Source organism: Caretta caretta, chromosome 1, assembly GCF_965140235.1.
Source record: "Caretta caretta isolate rCarCar2 chromosome 1, rCarCar1.hap1, whole genome shotgun sequence".
Classification (NCBI taxonomy): Eukaryota; Metazoa; Chordata; order Testudines; family Cheloniidae; genus Caretta; species Caretta caretta.
The window spans coordinates 267,501,600-267,513,902 of NC_134206.1; the positions used below are offsets into that span (position 1 = coordinate 267,501,600).

A 12,303-nucleotide genomic window follows, 5' to 3' on the forward strand; every position below is an offset into this window, starting at 1 on the left:
ACCCAGGGGACTGGTTCTCTGCCCTCGATCTACAGCAGTGGTGGGCAACCTGCGGGCTGCATGTGGCCTATCAGGGTAATCTGAATGCGAGCCGCGAGATATTTTGCTGACATTGACCGTCTGCAGGCATGGTCCCCTGCAGCTCTCAGTGGCTGTGGTTCACCGTTCCCAGCCAATGGGAGCTGCAGGAAGCAGCGGCCAGCACATCCCTATGGCCCATCACTGATCTACAGGATGCTTACTTCAATATTGTGATCCACCCATCCTGCAGAAGATTACTATTCATTCTAGATCAGGATCACTTTCAATACAAGGTGCTCCCATTCGGTCTATCATCCATTCCCAGAACATTCTCAGAGGCCCTTTCTGTGGTAGTGGCACATGTTCGCAAACAAGGGATTGTGTGATGGGTTGGATCACAGAAACTCCCTTGGGAACTGCCAACTGATGTGCCGAGACTACTTCTGCCCCTGCTTTCCTGCCCTGGCAGCTTGGGACTTCAGTGCCCTGCCTGGTTTGAGCCAGACCCGCTAGCCTGCTTCAAACCCAGAGCCAGGTCTGAACCACGTCCCCTAACAGCTGTAGGCTTTATTGAAAGCAGCTTAAGAAGTGTTCCTGTCTTTAACACTCAGATGCCCAACTCCCAATAGGGTCCAAACCCTAAATAAATCGGTTTTACCCTGGATAAAGCTTATACAGGGTAAACTCATAAATTGTTCGCCCTCTATAACACTGATAAAGAGATATGCACAGCTGTTTGCCCCCCCAGGTATTAATACATACTCTGGGTTAACTAATAAGTAAAAAGTGATTTTATTAAATACAGAAAGTAGGATTTAAGTGGTTCCAAGTAGTAACAGACAGAACAAAGTGAATTATCAAGCAAAATAAAATAGAACATGCAAGTCTATGTCTAATACAGTGAGAAAACTGAATAAGATAAAAACCTCACCCTCAGAGGAATTCCAGTAAGCTTCCTTTTACAGACTAGTCTCCTTCTAGTCTGGGTCCAGCAATCACTCACACCCCCTATAGTTATTGTCCTTTGTTCCAGTTTCTTTCAGGTATCCTTGGGGGTGGAGAGGCTATCTCGTGAGCCAGCTGAAGACAAAATAGAGGGGTCTCCCTGGGGTTTAAATAGACTTTCTCTTGTGGGTGGACACCCCTCTCTCCCCCTGTGTAGAATCCCAGCTACAGTATGGAGTTTTGGAGTCACATGGGCCAGTCATATGTCCATGCATGACTCAGAACTTAGAGGTAGCAGCCATGGTTCACATGCTACCTTGAACATCCTCAAATAGACTTCTTATGTGGATTGGAGCATTCCAAGATCCATTGGTCGTTAAGTGCTTCTTGATTTGGCACCTAATTTGCACATGCCTTTCTCAAGAAACTGACCAAATGCTTTACTAAGGCTACTTAAAGATCAAGCAAGTACACAGCCAATATTAATAATTTTGAATACAAAAATGATACATACATACAAATAGGATTAATAGATTCAGTAGATCATAACCTTTACAGAGAGATGTTACATGTCATATGTGGCATAAAACATATTCCAGTTATGTCATATGTACATTCATAAGCATATTTCCATAAAGCCTTATGGGGTGCACCGTCACATTATACTCTTTCCATACTTAGCCAATTGCCTGCTTAAAGCATTCTCCTTCAGTGAGGGTTTGATGGGCACACAAAAGGCCATGGACGTATTCCTCCGACTGGGACTACAGTTGAATGTCCACATTAACTCAAGTACATCTGCAGTAGCAGCCAAAGCATTCCTCCCCTCACACAGATTCAACACTGTGGTCAATTTGATCTTGACGGTCCAGGTCAGTCCTCACACATTGGCCAGAAACTGTCTCCAGCTACTGGGACACGTGACTGTGAGCACCTTTGTAATAAATCACATGAGACTTCACATGCACTGCAGAGTGGCTCAGAACAGTCTACTGATCAAGCAAACCCAGCTTAAATAAACTTCTCTCGATGCCCTCAATAGTCCAAAAGTCCCTCAACTGGTGAAAAGGCTATGCACTAGGCTATGCACTGATTGGCACAATCACACGGACTGTTATGCTGATGTAAGTAAATTATAATGCCTTTTAAAAAAATAGTAAAATGTACAGTATGTGTGTCATCTTTGAGATTTCTCAGTATATACAGAAGACCTTGCAATGTAGTCAGATCATGACACTTCAAAGTATACTCTGACAAAAAAACACTTACTGTAGGATTTATAATCCTGTCTTTGAATTGCTACATTGTAAATACACCAGAATCCTATGCAACAAACGAGTTTCTACCATTTGTTTTTGATAAATTCTGAAATTAAACCCTAGTGAATATTTTAAGTATAATTTATACAAGATTTTGTCAAGCTTAAAGTGAGAATAAAGTCAGAAAAGTGACTTTGTAAAAGTAACACCTTCTTACTCAAAAGATCTGCCACCAGATTTTATTCTTAATCATATCTACTTATTTAAGGAAAAAATACATTTTCATTAGTTTTTCTCCTGTTAGCCCTGCAGAGCCAAAACAACAGTTCAAAGGAGAATGAGCTGGATTCTGTTCTGGCTCACACAATGTCAAAAGAATTGTTAGCTAAATTCTAAGTACAGAATGTTTATTCCTGATGAGAGAGAAAGCCAGAAAGAACACATCTTAATTGTTGAATCCATTTGTTTACTTGTAAATGGAGCAGATTTGATATGGAAGTCATTGAGGGACAAATAACAGTGAAACCCCTCAGGGCCTTTTTTATCAAGTCAATTTTAGGGTCAAACTGTACTTTGAAGCCTGTTCTTTTCAGATTATTACTTTGCTGATTTATGTAAATTGTGAGCTATGACATGGCTAACTAATTGCTTTATGTGACATTAACTTAAGTTTTAATGCATATTCTCTTTTAGGTTCACCAAAAACCTGTCACCTGACAAGATCAATCTGAGCACACTAAAGGGGGAAGGTCAGCTGACCAACTTAGAGTTTGATGAAGAGGTGCTTCAGAACATGCTGGATCTTCCAACATGGCTTGCTATAAACAAGGTCTTTTGCAATAAAGCAGCTATTAGGGTGAGTATTTTATTATGTTGGAACAGTAATTAAGCAAGACTTTCTCCCTTTTTTGTCTTTTCTGCCTTCTTAAAACTTATTTTCAAGAAGTCTGAAAATTGCTAATTCTGAATTTCATAATGTTAAAAATTTGCTGTAGGTGTTTAACAGCTTCATAAAAAGAAGTTGAAGGCATTAGATAGTAGAAAATGTTCTTAATTGTTATCCCTCGTAAGACTATTACAGAAGCAATGAAAATGAGCAGTGATTTAATTTATTTTTTCTTTATCCAAGTGGAATTTTCTTCATATGCACTTTGAAATGGAGCAAGGGATTGTATATTTTTGCAGAGAAAGCTACTGGAGTTTCCTTTGACTATGTCATACCGTCTGCTTTAATTATTCTTTTGTGTGTTACAGTAGAACCCCAGTTACGAACACTTCGGGAATGGATGTTGTTCATAATTCTGAAATGTTCGTAACTCTGAAGGAAATGTTATGGTTGTTGGTTCAAAAAGTTACAACTGAACATTGACTTAATACAGCTTAGAAACTTTTCTATGCAGAAGAAAAATGCTGCTTTTAACCATATAATTTAAATGAAACAAGCACAAACAGTTTCCTTACTTTGTCAAATCTTTTTTTTAAACTTTCTCTTTATTTTTTAGTAGTTTATGTTTAACACAGTGCTGTGTGCTGTATCATATTTGCTTTTTATTGCATACTTCTGGTTTCCAATCAGGAGTGTGGTTGACGAGTCAGTTCGTAACTCTTGTATTTGTAACTCTGAGGTTCTACTGTACTTTTTCTGCCACTTTCTTTCATGTGGTATCACCTTTTTTCTTTTATGCTTTCCCATCCCTCAGAGGCCATATATTATGGTGACATACTCTGCCTGAAAACTAGACAGAACTCTCTCTGGAGCCAGTGGACAATGCTCCTTCAGTCTCTCTTGCTAGGAAGTGATGTGATACACAACACTACTACTATCCTGTCTCCCAGACCATGCTAGAATGGGAAATAGAGAAAGCAAGCTATCGTGATTTATATCGTAACATAGCAAATGTGGGGTTTTGTTTTGTTTTTAATGAAGGAATGTGAAAAACTGTTGGACTTTTCTTATGTCTGGCAACACAGAGTTAGAGACAGATTAATTTTTTCGGTCTTTTTTTCCTTTCTGCCACCAGTAGCTCCTAAGCTAGCTTTCCTTTTGGCCACATGACTTTGTGTGTTATATGATGTATATTTCTCACATAAAATAATTTATTATTTGTACTAGCTTCAAAAGATCACATGCAAGTCCAGCAGTTCAGTGTAAATTTTATTTTTATATCTAGAAAATAAAATTGAGAAACAGATATCTTGATTACTACGTATTTTCTTCGATGTTTGTTTGATTTGCTTTAGCATAATGTTTTATCTTTCAGATACCATGGACAAAATTGAAAACTCATCCAATCAGTCTGGTAAGTTCTGAAATCAACCCAAAAAGTGTATATATATAAAAGAAGTTTCCAGAAATGACATTCTTTATGTCACTCTGAAGCCTAAAATGTCTGAGTCATTGTGGAGTGATGGAAACAGCTACAATCATAGTCGAGAACTTCTTTTGTTCAGCACAGCACCAGGTTGAATCATTACTGGGTTCTGTGGTCTTTTACTGTCCAGTTTTTAAGTTCTCAGGCACACATCTCTCCCAATATAACACAACTCATATACAAATAAACACAGCCATCAACAGAACAACACAACCAGCATCCACAATAACCTCAGACATCACTCTTAACACTAGAATGCCTGTTGAGTCAGTGTGAAGTGAGGGAAACAGCTATAAGCATGGTTAAGAATGTTTAGAGTATCACCAGTCATAAATTATCACTGGAATTTGTGGTTTGTTATAATCCAATTTTTAAGTTTTCAGCCATTTCCAGGTTTTTTTACACATGACTTTGCAAATAATACCTGTCATGTGGTATATGTACCCCACGCAGGCTCAGCAGTCAAAGGGTTAATGGTACTGCCAGCCAGTGTTGATTGGTAGCCTCACAGCAGCTGGGAGAATAACAGGTCTGGGAAGCAGAAGGGCATGGGGCTACTGGAGGAGTGAGCAGGTTGGAGAAAGGAACTCCTGTCAGCAGATTGCTGAAGAGCAGCTTAGAGACAACACTCCAAGAAGACATGAACAAACTAACAGTTGAAGAGCCTGCAGAGGCCCAGGGGAAGGTAGGAAGGAGCTCAGACCACTGTCAGAGTCTGCGAACCCTGGTCCTGCTTGTCTGACTTGAGGGCCCTGAGCTGGAACCCAGTGGAGTGGCTGGGTTCTCCTACCAACCCCCTGACGGACCTGAGATCAGAGAGCGTTTTCCAGATTCTGGGGTAGCCAGAATATCCTGACAGCCCCACTGAGCTGAGTGAGCTGGAGCTATGCCCTGGTTGGCCTGGAGGGGCACTGTTGCATTGACGCACCGACTCACAATACTCTTTTGATAGCATTGGCTTTCAGATAGTAGTTGTAAATACATTCCTTTTTAAAAAAGTTTTACGGTTTCCTTGAGGTTAATTAGAAATAATTTAAACCTTAGCTGGTGTGTACATTGTGTCCTTTGATTACCAGCAGATGGAGATGAGAAAACATTCTGGTGACTGTATCCCTATCCTATAAAGATGAGGGTCTCTAGGTTGTTGCTTGAGTCCCATTAGAAAAACTGTTTTTCTGTAATTTCTAATTATTTCAGCTTTACCTGAAAGATGGATATTTGTCTTCTAGTCTCATTGCAAGATCCTGCCTCCTTCTTGTCTGACTTTATTCTCTAAGGCCCTTTCCACACTACGACTGTAACCTAGCCCTGGTACTCAGTGACAGCATGGTTGTCCCCCGACCCAGTTGCAACACAGTTAAAACATGTCCAAGGCTTTAGCCTGGTTTTTAGTTGTAGACAGAACCCAACAAAATTAGGAGATGCATAGAACTGGATGGCTGCCATTTTTCAGTTCTCCATCTCTTTTCTTAGAAGCCTCTCAGGAGAGGTTGGAGAAGCCAGAAGTAGACTAGCTGACAGTCACTGGTTCTCATTATTCAGTTTCCATTTGAGTTTATTAATAGAGATACTTCTTCATTACTTGTATAAGTTGCCTGCAAACAGATTTAATGAATCGGAATTGGTAGGAAAGTTAATAATTCAATGATAGAATGTATCGGGAATTCACTGGTTCTTCTAGAAAGCAATGTATTCACCAGGATGGGACACTTCAGGCTGTTGGCTGAATTCTGCCCTCAATTACATCACCACAACCTCATTATCTTTGGCGCATGTGTGTATTTGAGCGCGAGTGTCACTGAGCAAGGCTCCTCTCTTGCCCTCTCCCCGCAGAAACTGCACAGACTCCTGCGGTTGTACCTTCACCGTGTCCTTTTATTTTAATTTCCCGCCATCCTTTTCACAACAATCCCTGTGCAACAGTATATCTACAATGTTAACCTAGCTTTTGGCCCTCTCACCAGGGCCTGAGGGAAACAGGTATCCCTATTTTGAGCCTCTGTGTGGCTAGGCTTGGCTAGCTGTGTTCCTCCCTCTCCCCTCTTGCACTTCCTTCCTGTGCCTCTTCTTGTCAGCTGTGGGCTTATGGGGTAATTGACTCAGCCGGGCAGCCTAATTGACTATTTACCCCTTCAGCTTTTTCCAGGGGAACTAATTAATATCTAAGTGATCAGAAAGCAGGCTCACCTGTTTGCATCCTGCACTCTGTCACAGCAAGGTTGAGCTTAAATAGCCTTCATTTAGTTGGCATACTCTGTATACGTGATTTAGGTAGCTTGAGTATTTAGTGGTGCGCTTGCCAGAACTCAATTGTCTTTTGTTAAAAACTAAGGCTTTCAGGAAATCAGTCTTTTAATATGGTGGCAAATGTTTTAAGTGCCTTTGCTCATAATTAAATTGGCCTTTCTATTTGTACTTGTTAAGCAAAATAATGTCAAGGAGGACTCTTGCACAGACTCTATGTAGCAGTTTTCTCTACTAAAATAAAAACGATTATCAGCCCTTTTAGTGGGGAAAGGGGAGGAATCAGGCATCTATTTGAGAGAGCCCACAGTCAAGCTCTATTGTTTATTTGTATTACAGTAGCCCAATCAAGTCTGGGCTCCATTGTGCTGTGTACTATACAGGCATATAGTAAAATGCAGTCCCTGTTTCAAAGATCTTATTGCCTTATTTTAAGAAAAGGCCTAAGAAATTAGTGAAACAAACAGAAGGGGCAGGGAGGCTGAGTTAGGTAAATATGTTTTTACTTTTTTCATAAAAGAATTGTGTGTGCATTAGGAGTGTCTTTAGTTTTTGTGGGTTTTTTGTTGTTGTTCATTGAGCTAGGTGAGCAGTTAGCTGTAGTTTCAGCTCACCATATCAGCTAGCAGCACACTGTAGACATCATAGTAAATGAGTCTTAAGAAGGAATCAGGTAATAAGTTTATGAATTTTTGGGGAGGAGGGTAGGCATTCCAGGTGTAATGGGCATTATGGAAAAAAAGTGCAAAGGTGTTTGTGAGAGAACTGGACAAGTGGGAGATAGAAGCTGGCATAAGTGTGAAGGCAATGGCTGATTGAGATAACTGAGCCATTCGGTACAACAAGGCAAAATTGTGAAGGAACCTGAAGGTAAGGGCAAGATGTTTATATTTGTGGTTGAAGTGGTGAGCAAGTGGAGAGACTTATAATGGGTGTGGTGATGTCAGAACGATGGGCCAAGAATATAATCTAAGCAGCAAAGTTTTCAATTGACTTGAGAGGAGGCAAAGTTACAGTAGCCCAGGCAGGAGGGAAAAAGGTTGCAGGAGCCAAATTTTAAAAATAGGGATTCTCCTTAGCCGTTATTATAAATTTAAACAATGACCATTTTTAATATGAGCGGGCAAAGAGACTGTTTCTGCATTTAGATGGTCTCTTCCTGGGAATAACACATTGTGGGGTTTTTTTTATCATTTGTTAAATTATTTGGCAAGGTGCAGTTGTGCTTTTTAATTATATCCTTCAATATCAATGGGATTGAGTGCCTCACACCTTTAGTCTCCTTTTTGAGAAGTCCAGCCTCAATAATGAAAAATAATGGCAAATATGACTGTTAATCTTAAATATTTTTTTCTCAAAAACTACACATTATAGCAAATCTATTGAAGATTCACCTCTGTAAATTTTCTTGCAGATACAAAATGTTTTAAAGATATCAACAAAATGTCTAGCGGCCACTGATGCATTTCAACAAAAGACCAGTTTCAAACACTTTCCAGTAAAAATGTCTGAAAAGAAAAACACACAATAGAGAAAATTCAAAGGGCATAAAAGCTAATATTATGTGAACCTTCACACTGAAAGACTACTGTATAGAGAAAATCAAATTCTTCCTCATTTTATACTCATTCAGAATTCAGCCTTTGAGAAATATACTACAGTGTGATGAATAGAATATTTCCTTGACTAGAAGTCAAGAAGTATACAAAGTTTATATATGACTGTGAAAATCTAGGAGAGTTGAAAAAATGATATCTGATATAAGCACTGTATAACCAAAGGTCCAAAAATGTAAATGGTTATGTATTCTATTTAAGGTTTTCTAATAAAATGCTATTGTCAGAGAATATTTATGAAAGATTTTTACTTAATGTTCTTACTTCTTTTTAATTAATAGATAACTTAGATATCTCAAAATCTAATGCAGTAAATTGAAATTTGTACCAAATTTCTTCATGTATTTTTCAAGTCCCTGGATAAGGTAATAATGGAAATGAGTACTTGTGAAGAACCACGTGCCCCTAATGGACCATCACCTATAGCGACTGCATCAGGACAGAGGTCAGTTGTAGTTTTTAAATATTGACATGCACTTGATACAAAATATTTAAAATTATCGGATCTGTTCTCATGAAGCAGCTCAGGTTGGAGGATTTATGTGCATCCGAAAGCAGGTTAGATCCATTAGTCTAAAGGTAAAGTATAACAACCTTTAAAAATATAGGGTCAGGGCCTGCTTGCTCAGCACGCCTAAAATTAGGCCACTTATTTAGGTGATTTAATATAGGTTTAGATGTATAATGTTAGGCATCCAAGCTTGAAAATTACCCTAAATATATATTGCATTTTCTAGTTCATAGGATTGTTTAATCCACATAATGCATTTTAGGGTGGAGGAATAAATCCCAAATACCATAAGAAGAACATACTTTTGGATAGGCCCAAGGCAAAATAGCTTTAATTATTCAGAAAACGGATATACTGCTTTCAAAATACTAACTTTTGTCTAATAGACAGCATTAAAGACCAGATTCTCAGATGGTGTGAATGTTCATAGTTCAGTTTTCTTCAGTGACTACATCAGCTGAATCTGACCTAAGAGATTTGACGTATAACCCAGTCTGACTAAAATATCAGATAATTGTTGGGACAGGGAGCCCCAGACTTGTGGTCTCATAATTTCTAAATCTGCCTGAAAGAGGAGACTGTAGTAGAGCCCATGGAAGTATTCCTTGAGTCTTCATGTTAATATGGCACCTTGACAAAGTAAAATAGGGACGATAATATTTGTGGTGTCTAAGCTGCATAGGCAGTTATATTAAGCAGAAAATGTCTTGACTACACAAGGGTGTAGTACAGGGTCTAATCTGAAAATGTTCTGACTGCTGAACATAATTTGAAAAGGGTCAACCAGATGAAAGTGTTAGAAAATCAGTTAAAAGCTAGAACTAGTTAGATCCTGTGAGTACATTCAAATAAAGAAAAATTGAATAACCGTCTGTGAACCCAGCCTATTTGATTTTGACACTGAAGATTCAATCCATGCAAACAATAACGGATGTGAAGGGCAGGAACTTAATTGGGACTCTTCCACATCTGTGACAGAACCATTGCAACTGCCAGGAAAAGAGCCATACATTTTGAGAGCAACAGAATATTAATTTACTCCAACGTGAGTCCAATTACTCAGAGTCACAGATCCATAGATTTTAAGGCCAGAAGGAACCATTATGGTTGTGATGGTTTCCCCCTGGGGTGCCACCTGGAACTGGGGTACTGCTGAGCCCTCTAATCCACCAGCCTGGGCTCCCTCTCACACTGTGCTGCTGTGACAAGCTGCAGACCCGCTCCCGGTCCTACACTTCCACCAGCATTCACACAGGCAGGGACACACCCAGCTGCAGTTACATTCAGGCTTTCTGACCAGCCACTGCCTGAACCAACAACAGAGAGGTTACAGTCAAGATAACCACCAGCTTCCCAGGCGTGCACCCCCTTCTGGAGTATAAGCCCAAAATTATACCGTCTTGCTCTGCACAGGGAACTGTACAGCGTAAACTCCGAGAGTTCATTCCTCCCTCAATGTGGAGACGAAATGCAACAGCCCCTTGAGCTAAGATTCCCACGCACTTCACTAATCTAAACCAGTAAGTTTGGAAAGCATAAAATAAGTTTATTAATTACAAAAGATAAATTTCAAGTGATTATAAGTGATAGCAAAGAGATCAAAGCAGATTACCTAGTAAATAAACAAAAATGCAAACTAAGCTTAAGATACTAAAAAGATAGGATATGAATTAGCAAATTCTCACCCTTGCTGATGATACAAGCAGGCTGGCAGATTCTCAAGGTACAAGCTGCTCTTGCTTTGCAGCTTGGAATCCCCAGGTTTTTCATACACAGGCTAGAAATTCCTTTAGCTGGGTCCAGCACTTCCCCCAGTTCAGTCTTTTTACTTAGGAGCTTCTCTTAGGTGTTCTGTTGTGGGGGAATGAAGAACAACAGGTGATGTCACTCCTTGCCTTATATAGCTTTAGCGTAAAGCAGGAACCCTTTGTCCCAAACTCAGTTTGTGGAAAAACACTGACATCCCAAGATGGAGTTCACAGACATGTGGCTGGTCACATGCACTGGCATAACTTGCAGAGTCATAGCAGCCATTACTTACAGGTTGTCTGGGATGTTTACAGGAAGGTTAAGTTCCCCGAGGATCCATTCTCTTTGCTGTTGGCCCATCAGCACTGTCTGGCTTCTTCATTGTTGTACCAGAAAGGCTAGTTGTGGGTGTCACCCAGAATAAGCATATTTGAAATACAGTTACATAGTCAATATTCCTAACTTTAGGTACAAAAATTATACATGCATACAAATAGGATAATCATATTCAGCAAATCATAACTTTTCCAATGACATCTCAGATAACCTATCTTGTACAATATGCATAATAATTATGCCATAATCATATCATATAATAACATCACTGTGAAGAATATGGGGTGCAGTGTCACAATGATCATCTAATCTGACCTCCTGTATCCCACTAGCCTTAACATTTCATAATTAGGAAGAATCTGGGAAAGATAAAATAGTCCTTCATATATGAAAATGTGGAAGCCATAGTTTTGTATCTTAGCAAATTCATGTGACGCCAAAGAGGGAAACATCTCTGTTTTGGGACATCCTATCTGCTTCCCATTTGCTCAGTAAATAGAATATCACTGTCAGGAATCAGGGTCTCTAGCAGAGTCAGTCTTTGGGCAACCTAATGAAAGCTGCTGGGCTATAGTAGGCTGCCTAACTGGCTACACTACCTGATTGGTTGGAAGAGTCAGCAGACCAGTTCTTAAGTCCAACAGCAGCCGCAGTTCAGCAGCTGCTCAAAGCATTCGCCCATGGCTGAGATAGTTCCTGCTCCTGCCTTGTTCACAGTGCTGATCCTGCCTTGGACCCAGCCCTGCCTCATTCCAGGTAACCTGGTACTGATCTTCGGCTCCAATCCTGACCTGTGACTTCAGGTCTGACTCTGCTTCTGATCCTGAGCTGCTAACTCCAGCTCTGACCCTGGACTATGATTCCTGGCTACCGATGCCTGCGGGAACCACTTGGCCCAATGCTCTAACCACTAGGCATGACCACCCATGGCCTGGTTACTGACGGTTTGCGCAGCCCCAACACATACAATAAGAGAACTAGAGTTTATACCAGGGGTGGGCAAACTTTTTGGCCTGAGGGCCACATGTGGGTATGGAAATTGTATGGCTGGCCATGAATGCTCATGAAATTGGGGGTTGGGGTGCAGGAGGGGGTGAGGGCTCCGGCTGGGGGTGTGGGCTTTGAGGTGGGTGCAGAAATGAGGAGTTTAATGTGTGGGTGGGGGTCTGAGCTGGGGCAGGGGGTTGGGGTGCGGGGGGGATGAGGGCTGTGGCTTGGGGTGCAGGCTCTGGGGTGGGGCTGGGTATAAG

At 40.5% G+C, this 12,303-nt stretch overlaps 1 protein-coding gene across 4 annotated transcripts in view; it reads left to right on the plus strand.

Moving 5' to 3' along the window:
* BLTP3B (bridge-like lipid transfer protein family member 3B) overlaps positions 1-12,303 on the plus strand; it is an 82,022-nt gene that overhangs the window by 33,062 nt on the left and 36,657 nt on the right. For 3 of the 4 annotated variants that reach the window (XR_007354538.2, XM_048835467.2, XM_048835466.2), the window contains 3 exons: positions 2,919-3,081; positions 4,487-4,525; positions 8,811-8,902. Coding sequence is in view for 3 of the 4 variants with exons in the window: in XM_048835466.2 (XP_048691423.1) it covers positions 2,919-3,081; positions 4,487-4,525; positions 8,811-8,902 (294 nt within the window). In the remaining variant the exon portion in view is untranslated. Of the gene's footprint in view, positions 1-2,918; positions 3,082-4,486; positions 4,526-8,738; positions 8,903-12,303 lie in introns of those variants that run through there. The other variant, XM_048835468.2, reaches the window with a different exon arrangement.